This window comes from Athene noctua, chromosome 2 (assembly GCF_965140245.1).
Source record: "Athene noctua chromosome 2, bAthNoc1.hap1.1, whole genome shotgun sequence".
NCBI lineage: Eukaryota > Metazoa > Chordata > Aves > Strigiformes > Strigidae > Athene > Athene noctua.
In genome coordinates, this window is record NC_134038.1 from 16,433,389 (window position 1) to 16,451,582 (window position 18,194).

The following is an 18,194-nucleotide window of genomic DNA, read 5'->3' on the forward strand; positions in this document are numbered from 1 at the left end:
GTTAAGGGTTTTGTCTGTATCTAATGTTAAGACTTTGTATCCCTTCGCAGTGCACTGAGGACTTATTACTCATCCTCAAGACAGATACTTGCCTAACTCCATAGCAGGCTGCTTTTTTTTTAAAGCTAAAACTCAAAGCTTTCAAATCTATTCATCGCTTGGAAGTGCTTCTCCCTCAGTATCAAGCTGGTTTATTAGGTGTAAATGCTCCCCTTGAGCAGAGCCTCCCTCAGCCCTGCTGGGGGACCCTCACTGCACACCCTGGCCAAGTCTGGCCCGGTGGCATAGCTGTAACTTTACAGGACCGTTGCCATCAGAACCGCCCGATGAAGCCATGCACAGCCTGAGGTGCCCAGGTTGTCAGAAACGGTTTGCCAGGCGCCAGCCGCCATGTGGAGGCATGCGGAGAGGAAGGGCCCTCGGCCCCTCTCCCGCCCCAGGCTGGGTGAGTCGGGATGGCCACCGACTCCTTACACAAAGCACAGGGTTCCTCCCGCTCCAGCCGTGGAGCCTGCGCCCGGGGCCGCCGTGCCGGCTGCCGAGCCAGGGCCGACCCGCCCCGCCCGGGGCCATCACAAGCCGCCGCCATCGCACCGCCCCGCGCCGCACTGCGCACGCGCCTCCCGCCGTCCAGTTTCCGCCCGGCGCCGCGTCCCTGCGCGCGGCCGCGCCGCCGCTTCCGGTGTTTCGCTTTTCTCTTTCCGGCCGGTGCGAGGGGAAAGATGGCGTCGCGCAAGGAAGGCTCCGGGGCTGCCGGTAGCGGCTTCGGCGCCTCGAAAGGCAAAGGCAAGGCCGCCGCCACGGGCGACTCGGCCGTCAAGCAAGTGCAGATCGACGGGCTGGTGAGCGGAGGGGCCGGGGCCACCGCCGGCGGAGGGGCGGGCGGGCGGGCGGGGCAGCCGCGTGGAGCCGCCGGCGGGGCTGGTCCTGTCTGTGGCGTGGTGATGCGTCCGGGGGACGGTGTCGCTGTGGCGCCCCGAGGGGCAGAAGCGGTTTCATGCTTCCCCCGAGCTCCCCAGCCCGTGGCCTGGCTCCCCGTATGCTCATCCCTGCGCGGGGAGCGACTCCCTCCCCTGTGTGAGCGAGGGCTGGGACAGGGCAGGAGTTTATTGCTTTTAAATATTCCCTTTCTTCCTTCAGCTCCCCTGCTCTGGTTTTCTGTTTTCACCTTTCGTAGCTCAGACTGTTGAAAAGTTGTAAGAGGTGACGAGCACGGTGGGATTTTTCCCTCATCCCTTGTGTTGTTTGCCTCCCCTGTTAGGACTGCTAGAACCTACTGTGTGTTATTAGTAAGAAATATAAGAAAACGGTGGGTTGAAGGAAGCCATCCTAATAGAGGTGACCTTAAGTGGAAGAGTGTCTGCTGCAGTTGATTTTGGTTCTTGGCTTTGCAGCTGGACGTTTTTGTGTCAGTTCATGTCTCATACAATTGGTATTACTCACAATAATATAAAGTGGGGAAAAAATGGTTACTTGAACTTCTCAAGGATAGAACCATTGTTTGTTACTTCTTCTTTATCTTTCCTAAGTGTCACCAGGACACTGTATAGGTGAAGCGTGAAGGAGACTCAGTATACTGGTAATGAGAAGGAAGATCATAGTTTTGGGGCAAGCTTTGAAGCCTAGTTGGCATTTATTAGTGACAGTCCGCAGTCATTATCCTGGAGTTACACACTATAGTGAATGCTGTATAGTAAATGTTTGGGAAGAGGAAGAATAACTTATTTGTGTATAGTGGTTCTTATGAAAGAGAAAATTTGAATTAATTAGAGTATTTCTGGATTATTCTGTTCAACTGCCCGTGTATCTCTGGCTCTGGTGCACACAGCAATTTCAAGAAGCGATGAAAACTGACTGGTTGTGAAACATAGCACTAAAATACAGTAGCTGACAACAGACTGCTGCTGTTAGAAGCAGGCTAGAGCCAGATAGACAATGAAGCATGTGTGGCTTTTTATTAGCAAATTTGAGGGAACAATGAAAAAGAATACTTAAGAGCAGGATATGGGTCGGCACTTTTAATTCCATTTCTGTGGATGTAAAAGCTGTTTTATCATTTTTGTACTTAATAACTGTTAACTTTGATTTCTTTTGTTCCTATTTAATGAAATAAAGGGTGAAATAATGAAATAAAAGATGTTTCAAAACTGTCCTCTATCAGATGTGCAGTCTGCTTTGTGAACTACTGTTCATTCAAATCGACTGTTGAGTGGCCCTGATGGTCTGCTTCTGACAGTCCAACAAAGACCTATGAAGACTTTTTTTGCTTTATGCTTTTTTTTTAAAGTCTTGTCCTTGTGTATTTTTCTGGTACAGCACAGTGGTGCCTCTTGCCTGGAGTTTGTATGAGTAACTTACTGAAAACGGTGGAAACATTTCCACCTGCTGAAGATGTCTCTCAATGGATCTTACACAAAGCATTTTCAGGACACTAACAGTGTGGTTTGCAAACTTCTATGACACCTGTAGTGAAGAGAAGTGTTGGCATGAATTTGCTTGCTTGGTAAACAAAGTGGGTCCCATTGCACGTCCTCAGAATGTGTTACTGAAATTCTGCTAAAATATTTCTAGTGTCTTACTGATTTAAATGTGTTGTCTGTTCTCTCACAAGACTACATCAGTCAACTTCATGATGTCCAGGGTGATAATGTGCCAAAACTGGGGATGGATTTTCGTGGGTGTTAAGGAAGTTATTGATCTCTTTCTCTCCACTGGTGCCTCATCTTTGGCAGCTGGCATAAGCAATCCTTTCAAATGGGACTGCTTTGAATGCCGTGTATGTTTTGTGTCTGTATATGCAAAATAGAAGATGCATCAGTCTTCTGTATATGAGAGAGTGTGAAAATACTTTTAGAAAGCTTGTTATTTCAAAGGAACAGTAAAGGAAAAGAAAATAATACTAATAATTCTCTTCATTACTAATGAAGAGAAGTTCTGAATGTCAGTATGTTACCTTAAAACATAATAGATAACAATGCAACAATACCTACTTTTCTGGCCTCCTTTTAAAATTTGGTACAAGTAGAGCATCCTATAGTTAACTTCTTACTTTAATCTGATTAATTTCTTAATTTATTACATAATGATGTAATTTGGATATAGATCAAATGCAGTTTTGTTTCAGGTAACACAATAGTAAATTAAAAAGCCCTGGTGTATGTCAGGAGTAAAAGCCAACAATGAAACCCTAACTAATAAGATAAGCTAAATTTGCTTAAGTCTTAAAAATGTTTGCACTGTTATTCTGCAAAAAATAATAGCCCCAATGTTTAGGAAGATTGAGGGAGAACTCTGTCATGCTGTAGACACTTGATAGATTGATTGAAGTACCTGAATGTTTGTTTATAAAATGCTTCTGAAATGAAATGTGAATGTAGATTTCTGATCTTTACAGTTCGACAAAAAGAAGAGGAAAAATACAAGTCCGTACCCTCTTCTGTCAGCTTTTCTGCTAGACAGTTAAGGTCTCAGTCATCAAATGATAATATGGCTAACTACTGTATCAGAATGACAATGAGGTTCCAAGGATTGTACTATGGTTTTGGTAGCTTGAATGTGGTTTTGTTTTCTGATTCATTTTTTGAGAGATTTGTAGCAGACGTTATCTGTGCATGCAGTTATATTGGCAGTTTCAAATTTGGAATGCCATTATGTTTTTGACTAATCCTGAAAAAAAGATCAGAAGATGAGTTCAATCCATCATGTTTTGTTGTCTTTGCTTCCTGTTGCAGAACTTTAAATGGAGATTCCGTTGTGTTCTCTCCACTTCAGTAGCCCAAAGAAAACTGGTGTTCACAGTTGCGGTGATCACATGCATAGGATGTTTCTGGATTTGTTTCTGTATGGCTATGGCACATAGGCAACCTTTTAATGTTTCTGCTTTTTTGAGAGATTAGCAGTTAACATGATCACTCAAATTTGTGATGATTATGACTACAAGGATACAAGGAGCTTTATGAAGACTCTTAAATGCCTTATGGAGTTCTTAGAAACAGTAATTGTAAATTTTATAGTGAGTGTCCATGTAAATTAATCACAGAAGAACTAATTATGCTTTTGGTGCTTTTAATGTAAGAACTGTTTAAAAAAAAAACCAAAAGCAAGACTTAGTTTTTGCAGCTTGGTTTGCATTTGGCTTTTGGACTTAATTAGAGCTCACACCCTCTTAAAACCGTTTGTCCATTTGGAGTGCTGTAAGCTTTTTTACCTTGTGCAGATTGCTTTCTAAAGTCATTTTTAGAAGTTGAGTGAGCTTATTCTTCAAATAGTCTCTTCACTCAGCTATCTACTTGGATGGCATCCCTAAGAAAGAGAGCTCTCTTGTAGAAATAAATTTAGCTTCTGAAGTTTACTAAAATCACCAGCAACTTTGGAAGACATGAGCATGGACATCATAAGTTTTCCTCTGTAGGGAACAAGACTAATAAATCTACTGACTTAGGATCTTATGTTTTTGGGATGTGTATCTGATGTGGTCCCCTCAAACTGTTTTGTAGTTGTGTTTTAAAAGAAATACATGGTTAAGATCACCTTATGATCATCTTTCGCTGTTTGAGAATGTGACTTTAAACAGAATTTGGGCATATGAAGACTAAAAAATTACGCTGGTTTATTATTAGTTCTGGGACTTCTGTATACTGTCACCTGCTTGGTGATAGATCAGGGCAGCTAGTTCCAGATGTACCAGCTGTATTCACAGTTGATTGCAACTCTAATTAATTGCAGTTATGCCACTCACATTGGAAAAGTTGTTGTGGCCAGACATCTAGGAGTTTGTTATAGATAATTGAATTTTGTCTCTGTTCACTTTTTCATTGAAAGAAAGGATATATAACATATGCTTTTTATAAGCTTTATATATGGAGGAGAGAGGGTAGCACAGCGCTGGGGGGTGTGTGTGTGAGGAATGCATGGAAGGAAAGAACATAGGCTTTCTTCCCAGTTGCTTCTTTGCACCAGATTGATCCTTTTTTCCTGCTGACTGGGGAAGTGGCAACAGATACAAAAAATGTTGTAACTTGTAGCTTTTACTTCATTTGCTGGAGGCTCTTCTGAATTTTTTTTATCAATAGTGGGGTCCAGGTATAGCTTGAACTGACAGAACCATGTTATAGCTTGAACAGGCTATTTCTGACAAAATTCATGGGCATAGTTTAGACTAGGTTGTGCATGACTTTGCAAGAAATCTTCAATGCTTATAAGCTTGCTAGATTTTCAGTTTCACATTTGTATGGCACTTCATAGCAAGGGACTCAAAAGCCACTCTCAGGATCTTCCCCAAAGGGGTAATAATTATCACATGCAGTCTGAAATAAATGTAAAGCAGTGCCATAATTTGCTTACTATTTTGTTTTTTTTTTTGCATGAGGTGTTAATGGACTCTTGTTTATTGTATTTCTAGAAATTCTTTAGTAGAATTGAATTTTTTTTTTGAATTAGCTGCTGAAATTAATCAGATTTGGTTCACTGACCTTATATTTTCCTTCAGTAAGGTAAAATAAATTTCAAACTATAAGCTGATGGATTTTTAGAACATAAGCAGTAGTTATTCCTTTGGAAAGAAATTTTCAGCTTAGCTGAACAGACGTGGCGGTTTTCTTTTATGAGTACCTACCTGTGCAGTCAAGTGACCTTCCGTGTTAATGTACAAAAAAGAAAGATGCTTGTGCATTCATGTTTCTTGTAAGAAAGCAGGGAGAAGGTTAGGTTACCAAATGATTGCATTTAGTTATGTCAAAATGCAGAGTAAAATCCATACATCTGCTGGAACTTTTACTGGACTCTTGTACCTACAGTTATTAGTCTGAGTGGTCTGAATTTGTAGATTTGGGTATAAATACTAATTTTCCTTATTTGTATGAAACTGATGTTAAGTCTGAAGTTCAAACTTCAGTTGCATACCCAAAACTTTTGTAGCTGTCTCTAAAAATCACATATTTTCTGGGAGTGTGGTTGATGGGGCTGTATGGTTGATTTATACATATAGCTATATTGAAAATAACCTCATAGAATCACGTGAACAACTGCTTTAGGTTTTTTCATATCTTGATGTTTATTTCCTTAAAGCTAACAAACATCATCTTTCCTCTTTTTCATTTTTTGTCCTATAAGCATTTAGGCTCTGCATTACACCATGAAGATAATGTAACAACAACAACAAAAAATTGTTTTTGTTTGGTGTTATGGCTGTGCTATGAAACACTACTCTGTTGCATAGGGTTTCAGACACAAACCCACTTGTGGAACATTGCTGTTTTCTTCAGAACCCTGTTATTTGTTTTCCAGGGGAAGATTTCAAATGAGAGAGGGTGAAAAGGAAATACTGTGTTAATTTTGGGTTTATTGGATTAAGGATAAAGGTACTTTGATTTCTCGCATCTGCAATTTTAAATAAGAGCCATTATAATCATAGAAGAGTGTGTAATGAACAATTCTGATCAGCTGCATTTCCTGATAGTTATTTATTATCTCTTAAATTGTAAGGGTTTTTTTCCAAAATTACTATTCTGCTGTTGCCATTTTTATTTGGCCTCTTTTGCATATGCAGTGGATTATAGCCTTTAACTGTATAAGTGCCAACTGTTTGCTCTGCAGTACCTTTACATCCTTTTCTCACACAGCAAAGTGAGTAAATGAGGCGAAGAGTACAGAGAAACCCTGTTACTAAAGTAACTGTACTGTGACCATGAGAGCAGATGGAGCGCGTGTTTGTCATTAAAAAAATCTTCCAGTTTGCTGCATTAGTACAATGGAATTTTGCAGGGTAACCTTGTCTTGTGCTTATAGTAACTCTTTAGCATTTCCTTTTGCAGTATTAGTGTTCTCTTCAACAAAGTAATGAAATGTATATTAACATTATTTAGGCTCGGTGTTACATAGTTTTATTGGAAGCAGCAGGTTGATGGCTGTAGGGTGGTGTGAGACTGGTTTTCTTCATTTATAGACTGGTTTCCTATTTCTACATAGCCTACTCTTGCGAACTTGTATTCTTGGGAAAGCTCATGCGTGGAATACCTGACAGTTTGGTTTTGTATAAAGAAGCAGCATACAGATTCTCCAGTTTTTAAATTGTCAGCTGTTGGAAGTACTGGGAAACGGTGTAGTCCTAATAAGAGATTCAGAATTTCCATCGAAGGTGACTTTTCTAGAATGCTTTTTTAGTGACACTTCTAATCCTACTCAACTACCTGAAATTGCACTTACCAAGGGCCTCCTCAGCATATTTCTGCAGTTCTCACAATTTTAGTAGTGATATCAAGCAAGATACAAAACTCTGAAAGCAGAGATGATATACCTGGTGTATCACTTGGAGACATAAGATCAGGCAGAATAAGTAGCAATTTTACTAGATGAGCATGAAACCTTTTGTAATACAGAAATTGAGCTAATACTCAAAACCAGTGTTACTCCATGTGGTGGATTATGGGTTGTGTCTGGTCGTATGTAGATAATATATGTAAACTTTCTTTGGGAAAATAACAGCTGTGGGTTGGGAGTTGGGGGATCTGTTAGCAAGGCAAGTGTGCTGGCTGCTAGGCCAAATAAGTGGGTTTTTTTATTGATCAAGTTTGCCTTCAGAGTAGTCACAAGGAAGTTATGTTTTTACTTGGATGCTGTTTCATTCTTTGCAAATCCTCTGTGTGAGGATATTCTAGGAAGAACAGCAAATGTAAAGGAAATTCCTCATCTAAATTTTTAAGCACTGATACATGACTTTTTTTTTTTTTTCTTTTTAAAATTCTAATCTCTTGAATTTAGGTATGCATTCAGAAAATTATATCCAGTAATGCTTTTGGTGAACACAGTGTTGACTGTGGGAATTGTTCCCACATTAATGGGAATGATGTTCCCTTCTTTATTAAACACCACCTATGAATTCTTTTTACACTTTATGTGCCCATTGCACACAAATGTTACATATTGTAGAAAGTAGCAAAAGTTTTGAAGGCTTCTTAAAATGACTCTAGGTTTCTATTCCTTTATCTTCATAGCTGCTAATGTGGAAAGCCTTACTACTAGTTATAAATTGCCAGTTTGTAGTTATTGAAAATTGCTAGAGCTTTGAACAGAAGCCTTTATTGTTAGCAATGTGTGAGGGATACCTGAATCTTTAGGCCATCAAACTGTGAGATGAGATGCCATGTTAATACTCAAGATGATCTTCTAATGCCAGGTTAATATTTGTTCCAGTGACTTAATACTGTGAGTCTTTGAATATATACTTAGATGTACTTCTTAAGGTTTAACTTATATTCTATACAAACTTTAAGACATCCTTGTCAGTTTACTTATATTAAGTACATTGGCTAAAACATAAATATGTCAAGAAGATGGTTAGAACTTCTCACTGTCTGCATTTGTATTTGCACCAGTGTGGCTATAGTGTAGATATTTGTCTTGTCAGATATGACTGATTTAATCAAAGATTATTACTTTAAGCTTCATTATATCATCCCTGATTTGGTGATGGTATAGTGTGCCTAACAGTTTGTGTTTTCTTCTGTGGTATGTAGAGGTTTATTTTTTTTATTATTTCGAATGTAGATAAAAACATGTGAATCTATGTTTTTTAAAACACCATAACATTATTTAATTGCTTTTCAATAGTTAGTCTATCCATAGTTGTGGTATTTAAGTTGCTTGTGCCTTGTTTTCTCATTACCAGTCACTTTTGTCCTAAAGGCCTATGGTAGATAGGATTGTATCCCCAGCTGTTAATAGGGAAAGACTAGTTAGCTTCTTGAGTGAGGAGCTCTTTTGGATGGTATGTTTGATCACAGTAAATGAAATAAGGTACCACGTTTACTGAAAATTAGTTTTTGAGACTCATCTTGCAAGTGACTGTTTAAGGACTTTTTATAATGACAACTTTTGACACTCTTGGAAAGAAAGGAATAAATTTCTGTAGTATTTGTGTATTTGGTAATAATAGTGAAGCCTGTGAGCTGGATAAAAATCTCTGACATTTCTTAATTTGTGAAGATTGTGCTTTCTGTAGCTTTTCTTGTGGTTTCTTCTCTTCTCCTTTGCCCTTTGTGAAGACTTTGCAAGAATGCCCGGACTACGTGTTCTGCCTGATGTTCTCTGTACAGTTCCTTGACATTGCAGAGCTGTGGAATGGGGTTTTAGGATATAACATCCCTCAGGCTTTATTGTGTTTTGTGTGTCTTCCAAAGGAGTTCATATGGAATTTTAAGTTGAAGTTTAATCTCTTTCACTTTTCCTTGACCCGTTTCCCTAAAAATTTAGATCAGATTATGCTGGCACTGAGAGTTAGTGTGCAAATTGAATACTAGCTTGATGGATATCTTGAACCATGGAGAAGACAGAAGCATTTTGTATTAGTAGGGTGATACATATATACTTTCTATTAATCTTCAGGTACATTGAGTTGCATGAATCTAACCCAGAGGGAAACTTCTGACATAAAAATCCATGCTTACATTTCAAAGAGAAAGCCTTGATGTGTACTAGTAAGTTGAAAAGTCAAGAACCTCCTTGGACTTTTCAGGCTTAGTGAAGATTTCTTAACCCGAAATGGGTAAAGTACCCACATTGTGGTTGTTTGAGGATTAAAGTTTCAGTATTTTTTGTCAATGGATAGCAGGTATGCTTGCTAACAGAGCACAAACTTTAAATAATTTGTAACAGTGCATTGGTGTGCTCAGCATCTACTAAGTATCATAGTAAGTATACTCTAGTGAGGGATTTAAAACTACAACATCTGGTATCACTTCATACCATGAAACTAGTGTGCTGACAAAAGGAGTTAATCTAAATGTGGAGGTGACTTAAATGTGTTGAGCAGTGTTATACTTAAAGACTTGAAGGGGAAAATATTATTTCAAAACAGTCTTTTTTTGCTCTGTGCAAGGAGAAATAATGTGTTGCCCTTTACACTGCTGTCATTAACAGTTAAACTTCTCATTACTTTTTGTTCCAGTTTTGTGCATATCAAGTTGGTCTTTTGCCTTGTAATTATGTATGTGTAACTGTTGAAAACAGTAAATCGTGCTCTTGTGATACCTCCTTGGCTGTGTTAATACTAAGGAAAAGAGTATTTCCACCAAGTATCTTTCAAATAACTTAGTACATTTTAATGATTAAAATGTTACATCAGAAACAAACGAGATAATAAGCATTACTTTTTTGTCTTGTTAGGTGTTAAATTGTTGTATCTGTGAGTGGAGAGGTGACAATTACTGGCTTTGTTGCTGAGACAATTAATTATTCCTATTGCACACTGAAACATTGTTAAATATTCTTCTTTGGTTTTCAGTTTATTGTAACAAATTTAGACTTTTGCACCTGACATACAGCATGGTGCAGTTGAGAGAAGTACACAAGATATGCCAGGCCACAGGTAGAAAACCAGCAGGTACGGAGGCTGAAAGGCCCTTTGCAGTATGTATAAAATTAACCTCTTCTGTGCCCTATTATGTCTTAGGACTTTTTCTTCCACCTTTTAAATAAAACTTACAGACCTTATGAGAGGCCTTGTAGGAAGAGAAGTATTTTAATTTTTTCCTAATATTTGAAAAAAGATAATGTATTTTCAACTTAGCATTGCTATAGGCTTTTTTTTTTTAAATTTATTTATCTTTGCTAGGGACATTTTTTGGATATGATTATTTTGTGTGTTATTTTTCCATATTTGCACACACTTAAAATACATTCTCAGGTGATGGTACAGTTTTGAGTGTGCTGTTCTTTTTTTTTTTTTTTTTTTTTTTTTAATTTTCAGGCAGTGTTGAGATTGCGGAGATGTGATACCTGCTTTAACAATAATGCTTAGGAGTTCAACTATGTATAACATAATGGTATCATCTTAATGGAAAGTACATAAATTGTTAATGTAATAAATCGGAAAATTTCAGGCTTGTATAGTAAGTATTTGTGTTGGCATTTTGTAAGATTATTCAATAATATAAAATCAGGAGTCCAAAACAAAGACAGTATAACTTATTTAACTTTGATAATGTCTTTTCTAAGATGCATACATGAAGTTATTTAGGAATACATGTGGGAATATGCTTGAATGACTTGTATGTGGGTGCTTATTTCAGATAAACATTTTATTAATTTATTTTGGCTTAATCTAATTTTAAAGTTACTCACTGGAGTTTGAAGATGCACCTGAATTTTGCTGTATGCGTGCAATAATGGGCTAATTCTCTCTATAAATATTTGGTCTTTTACTGGAAAAGGAGGATTAGGATGTTGCTTTGAGCATACAAGGCTTGTCAGTCTCTGCCTTTGTTCTGCTTAAACATTGTATCCTGCTTTGCAATCCATTTGCTGAGCATCCTTCCTTTTCCATGGAACCCCATAACTGTGCAATACGCAATATACATACCTATTCAAGTTAAACAAATGTTGTGACCATTTGGTGTTTAGGATCTTAGTTGGATGTGTCACTCCTTGTCAATGTTTGGGGTTTTTTATGTGTATCTGAGGAAAATAAGCAATCTCCTTGACAAAATTATTCATTAACATAGGGCTGAGTTTTGAGCACTTAGGACAGTTACTTTTTTACTATGACATTTTTATCAATGTAAAAAATGAACTGATTAAAGCTTTTTAGACTTTAGATGACGTATAGGGTATTTACTGCAGCTATCATCACTTTTTGGGAACAATTTAAAAGCCATACTGCCTCATCCATTGGCACTCTCAGTGATAGAATGGTTGTTTTTAATCTCGCTATCACAGTAGTGTTACTAGCAATGGAGCCCTCTTCTGGAAGTGGTTTTCACATGGACACGTTCAGATGGTGATATGAAGGGAAGTCTTATCTCTGTTTGAAAGATGGGGAAGATGAATCTTAGCAGCAATAACTGACTTTCGTGTTTTTTCCTCAGTTTTATACTTTTAAGTTAGCAGGAAAACTGAGATTCAGTCCACGCTCAGTTCTCTGGATTGCACTACCTGTTACTAGGAGGATCTGTCTCTGTTGTAGCCCCTTAGCATATAACCAAGCATTTTCCAGAAGGGATAAGTGCTTGAATGTGGAAAAAATCATGCACAAAAGGTTATAAATTATTAAAATGATATGGAAGTCGTGTCCAGTAGGGATTATACTGGTTACTTGGAAGGGTCTATTGAATGCATATGGAAGTCATGATTTTAAGGCACACCCTTAAATAGTATATGTATTCCAGTTCTGTTGTGCGGCTATGGTCTTTGGAAAAAGATCATTAGCCTCAAATCAGTCCTCACTCCCTCCTCCCCATCTAACTCTGCCCTATTTTACTAATTTTTGAAGGTCAAATAGATAAAGGTAACGGTCTTGCAGTTTTTCTTTAGCTTCAAAATTATAGTTTGGTACAATCATTAAAAAATACGCTGTTAAATAAAATTTGCTACTGCTGCTTTTGGCTGTCATCTTTAAATCATTTTATGGGAAGCTGCTAGAAGCTGATGCTGAACAGAAAACCTTTTACTTGCAAATACACGACTAGCTTAGTGAGTGTTGTGACTATTTGAATGATGGTGATTCACTAATACACAGAACATATGTATCGACTGTATGTTGAAGTATAAGCATAAGGCTCTGGTGTATCAAGTGGAAAATATTGAAACTGTGACTGCCTTTACCACTTCTATATAATTTCCATATGTTGTGCTCTAAAGGAGTATATTCATCAGCTTTCATTCTTGAAATGATGGTTAGGTACTGAATTCATTAAAAATAATAAATATAAATTGTATTGGCAATTCCCAAAAACTAGCTAAAGTACTGAATGTTTTCAGAAATATTTGAAATCAGTGAGATTTGTGAAATAAGAGAAATAATACACTAAGTAATCCTGGGGAAATGCTCTGTCCCACTTGGAACTAGGGGAATTTTGGATGTTAATCTTATTACAGCCCTATCACTGCCTCATAACAATGTGCTAATAACATCTAATGCCCTGCTGCTGGAACGATTGAAATACTGGGGCTGCCTTACAGAAATGTTTCTGCAAGGAAGTGATTCAGCAGTGCCTGTGGCCCTGATGGTTTCCATGGGAATGAACATGAATCCATGTACTGTGAAATGTGCTATGAAACTTTGTATTGCAGAGAAATGCATTATAGAAGTGTGTGAACAGGGTAATGGAGAATTAAAATGCACCATTACATTTCTGTATTTATACTTACATCGCAGCAATATTTAAAGTGTACTAATGGCTTGTGAACAGCCATGGAGATGATTGTTAACCTGAACTGTTGTACAGTCAAAAAAACCCCCCAAAACAAACAAAAAAACCCCAAACAAACAATAAAACCCCCCAAAACAAACAAACAAAAAACCCAAATGAAAATGTAGTGGGACAAAAATCAGGAAGAGATTAGTCTGGTAAAATACACCTTGATTAACATTTGGTATTTTTCTATGTTTCTTTGTTTAACAAACTTAGCACTGTTTAATGACTTTTTCCTTTGGTGCACTGCACTTTGTGTTTAACTTCTTCCCTTTGCAAGAGCAAGCAGCTCACTTGGGCATGAGTAAATAAATGACTTAAACAGATGTTTCATGGTACCTACAAGACATTAGCTGATTAATGTAAGTTCCTGACAGACTCAAGGAAAACCGCAGCCTATGAAAAACCAACAGGCCTCTAACCAAAACCCAGTAATCTCCGTTTCTAATGTTGTATTTGTACAGAAACAGGCTTAGTGTCTGCACTATTTCAGTTCTTCATGTAGAATTCCACCACCTATTTATATCAGTAGCAAAATCTTTTTCTTTTTCTATTTTAGATAATTACTAGTTTTAGTTCTAGGTACTAATTAATTGTTTGTTTTCATGTGTCTGGTTTTATATAAAATCAATTATTTTTACAATTTGGAGTAGCTTTTTTTTATAGGCTTTATGGGTTTTGAGGGGCTTTTTCTTTTTTTTTAAGTCCCTGCAGCTTTTGAGGTGTCCCAGTAATAGAATGCAAAGGTGACCCATGTGTACAGCAGCTGGATGTGCTTCCGGTAAATATAGTGTATGTGTCAGTCACTTGGCAGTGTATGTAGGAAGCCTGGACTTGCACTGTGTGAGCAACCACCTTTGCTGGAAGACTGGGATTGTGGGAAGGTGTGGGCAGGCTGTATCACCGTAGAGGAAGGCCCTCCTCTACTTAGACTTGTTTTCCCTCTTGCTTGAAGGGATGTTCTAGAGCTCTTGCATCACAGCAGTTTGGAAGTAGTTCTTAAGAAGAGAAATAACAAAAAAACTGAAAGAGAAGATATTTATGAAATATTTTATATGGGGTATTACCTGATGATGGTTTAAGCTTTGCATTCAGTTTACATTGAATGTGTTGCTGAGATACACGTTATCTGTGTAATGGAGTTAAGGGAAGTGAAAAAGGAACTGAATGTTTACTTTCTAGACTGAGCTTCAGGGTAAGCAAGGTACATCTTTTCCAGCCATGCCCTAAAGAGTGCACATAACCAGTTGATGTTCAGGAAAGAGCGATAAAATGCTTCTTGGCCTGTTGCTGAGTTTGAGTTGTGCTTTGAGTCAGCCACTTACTGAGATAAAGTGGCAAGGTATATTCTATCTAGCTTAATGCTATGTGTGGATGTTGTTGCCTTCTTTGTGCTGTTGGAAAAAAAAAAAACCCACACAGGAAAGTGTTCGAGTTAGATGGCTATAAGCACTTTATGAGGCAGGAGGTAATGCAGAAAACCATTGAGGTTCCTATAATTACAGAGTGATAGGATTCCTAAACCAAGTAGAAGTGACTGAAAATATTGACGTTAGATCAATAATCTGTTATGGCTTGGGTAATTTTCTTCAGCCTAATGTGGGTCTTGTGGAACTGCTCTCCTTTTTGAAGGTTATGGATGGTTCCCTTTTGTACTATAATAATCTGAAATCTTGAGGTTTACAAACTGAGTGGGTGATAACGGTAGCAACTGACGTAATCAGTCACCCAGGGTACAAAAAGCTTTGTATGCTTTTCATATACTTTCTGATACTCAGAAGTATTCAAATAGTACAGGAGCATATAACATTCCCTCCCTCCTCCACCCCTTAAAACTGCCCTACAGTTCAAGGTGGAATCCTTTCCATTCAATGTAACATGGACTTCCAAAATTATTTGGTACTGAGGACCTACATGAGACAAAACCAACAGAGCCCTATATAATTTTTGTGTGAAAATGTATGTAGGTTCCCCTACTTGAGGACCACCTCACATCAATATGCATTGTTCTTAAGAGTTGAATTCAGGCTCAGCTCCAGGAAACTTCCACACTCATGTCAAAAAGGGATTTTGATATTTGTAACCGATGGAGATAGTATGAAATGCAATGCATCATTCTGTTATGCCTCCTATATAATTATTGTTTTTAAGCCCCAAATTTCTGTCAAGTTCAGAAATAAGATTTTAACATCTGGTGTTTATTAGCCGTTGAGTGACATAAAATATAAGCTTACTCTTCCAAGAACTGTATTTTCAAAGGCTTTGTAATGTTGCTGTTAGGGCTCTAGCCAGTCAAGATAAAGATAAAACATTGTAGGCTGTTTGAGGCCTTCTGTCCAAAGAATGACTATTATATGTGCTAGACAGAACAGTGAGAGGTAAGATTTGTTATTTCTGAACTTGTTCAGAAACAGTATTTCTTAAAGTTACCTTGTTTTCCAGGTCCTCTTAGTCTTGTCCTTTTGGCTTTAGATTTTGTTCAGATTAACTATCTTTCAGATTACTTGTCAGGGAATTAAAATGCCTTTTCTTTTTGGCCACCAATTTTAGGATTGAAGATATCTGTCAAAACAATTATTTAAAGATGTTGAAGGTCTTAATAGAAAACGATGGGGTTTTTTACTTCTCCTGAGATAAAATTGATCTAACAGTTATAAACGCTTTTATTCCGAAGTTAAGTATGAGGAAGAAAGAATAAATGTTTAGACATCAGTCATGTCAGGAATGGTCAAAAAATCAGCACCCTTGAATAGGGAAATCTAGAAAAATTTAAAAGATCTCTACAGATGATCTAGAATATGCATTTAAGTGAATTCAGGTTTTGATTGTCAGTAGAGATTGTCATATTTCTCAAGATTAGTATAACATGGAAAATTCAGTTTTACCTCTCATCTTCAGTTCACCTCATGGCATGACTGTATATACCCAAAAGTTTAGGGTATCAACCTGCTGATTTTGTGCTTTTGACACATTATCTGTCAGACAGTGCTTTCTAGAACATGTTTCTGTGGACTGCACTGATTAAGTTGGAATTTTTTGTGTGCCTGTAAACATCTGTCTCCTTAATCATTTGGAGGTGAGCGTTATATGTATTAGACATTTGGTTTTTTTACTCTTAACTGTTGCAGTGGTGTCTTTAATTTACTTCAGAGTTCCTTCTGACAGGAAAGTTGAGAGACTTTGTTACAGTCTTATCAAGTGGTGCTATAGCCAGGAGACAAATCGGGTCAAGGCAAGTTTTCGCTTGATCGTCTTCCAGAACTTGTCTTTTGTTAGTGTAGGATAAGCATTTATCTGTAGTGTTTTTTAAAAAAGAAACAAAGCAAAACCCAAAAAACCCCTCATGTGGAACTATTAAAAAAATGTTAACATTGCCTATGTTTCTCTATATCTTGCTCCAGTTTTATTTTTTTCAAGTCTTTGTTTAAAAACAAAGTCATTCTATGCTTACCTGAGGATTTCAGAACTGTTAATTAAATTTAATTTTTGTGTAGCTAATTGGTTAAGTTTCAATATAACGCACGTTGTAGGTTTGCTTTTGGTGTAGTGTGTGCTGGGGAAGCAGGCTGGGCCACTAAATTAGTGTAAAATTTGATATGTCTTCATTTGGATATTACTAAATAGGTGAACTAGCTCTCTTTTTCCAGAGGTGCCATATATGCATTTTATGTGTTCTGGTAGATGTCTTAATTTTAGGCATCTCAGATTTTAGCACAGTTCAAACTCAATTACATGAGTTATTGTTAGTCATGATAGTTGAGATCTATCCATTTACAAAAATACACTAATGATTCTCTCTGTGCTAGGATTTTAAGTAAAACTGCTCATACTGTAGTGCCTAAATCTAAAAGTGTATGGTTTGAGTTTTGAGAATTCATTTGGAGAAGGCTCCATATGTGATATGGATGTATCCAAAATATATCAGACACTATTAGCAGTAATAGCTTTTAAGGCTCTTTTGCCAAGCTAAATACTGATCACACTTTCACTAGTGTTAAATATTGAGAGGATGTGGGCGTTGTGGCACCTTCTACATTTGATGTACATGTTGGTTATGGTTGGTTTGAAAACAGCTACATAACACGGTGTTATTTAGACTCTTTCCCCAGATGCTGGCAGGTGGTGCTAGTGGTTGTGCTGACAGTGCTTTCTTGGGTGGGAAAAAAAATGTTAGGCATTCAAAAAGATTTAAATACTTGATTTAAGACTGTAAATCAGCTTGTTACATCATATATCCAGTGGGCCAACAGAAACTCTCTCTTCTTTGATATTGCATCTGTAAGACAGCACAGGTACTGGAAATCTGGTTTCAGTGTGGTGACTCCACGGCTCTGCTCTCTGGAACACAATTGTAAATATATCTTCAGTGCTTTGATTTGCTGATGTCTTTCTTCAAAGAAAAGGCAGAAATTTGTATCTTGGCATATTCGTGTCTTTACAGAGGAATCTTCCCAGGACCCCCTCAAAGGCTTACAATAATTTCAGCTGATGGTTCATGTTATAGGTATTTCTGTAGTGAGATACAAACTTTTGAAATTAACAACTGTGATGTCAGGATGTAGCCAAAATTAAAATTTGGCATTATACTCCTACAGCTAAAATATGTATCTTTGAAGTTTTTAATAGTTTCAGAATGTTTTTTTTGTAATATGACATCATTCTTAACATCTGAGTAGTGCTTTGAAGATCTGCAGATTAGAAGCACTGCTGAATTGCAAGTTTGTGGGGGTTTTGTGGGTTTTTCTTTAAAAATTGAGGATTAATGGCCATTAAAATCTGGTAGGTGGCTACTCCAAGTGATTAAATAATTGCTTTGGTATTTTGAACACTGAATTTACAAGGCTGGGGGACTTGAGGGTTTTTTAGGAGTTACTTGTATATCCTTTTCTAAAGGGTTTTTGTGTACCTCAATATTTCTTACATACTAATTGTATTTACTAAATTAAGCTTCATGTGATTGTTGACTTATGTGCTCAGAGGTATCAAATTTTGAAATCTGATTTTTTT

General features: G+C 37.5%; 1 protein-coding gene across 1 annotated transcript in view; it reads left to right on the top strand.

Moving 5' to 3' along the window:
- The first annotated feature begins 698 nt into the window (after window positions 1-698).
- EIF3H (eukaryotic translation initiation factor 3 subunit H) overlaps window positions 699-18,194 on the top strand; it is an 86,217-nt gene continuing 68,721 nt past the window's right edge. The window contains exon 1 of the mRNA XM_074897603.1: window positions 699-842. Coding sequence (XP_074753704.1) covers window positions 723-842 — 120 coding nt within the window. The 5' untranslated portion in view covers window positions 699-722. The remainder of the gene's footprint in view (window positions 843-18,194) is intronic.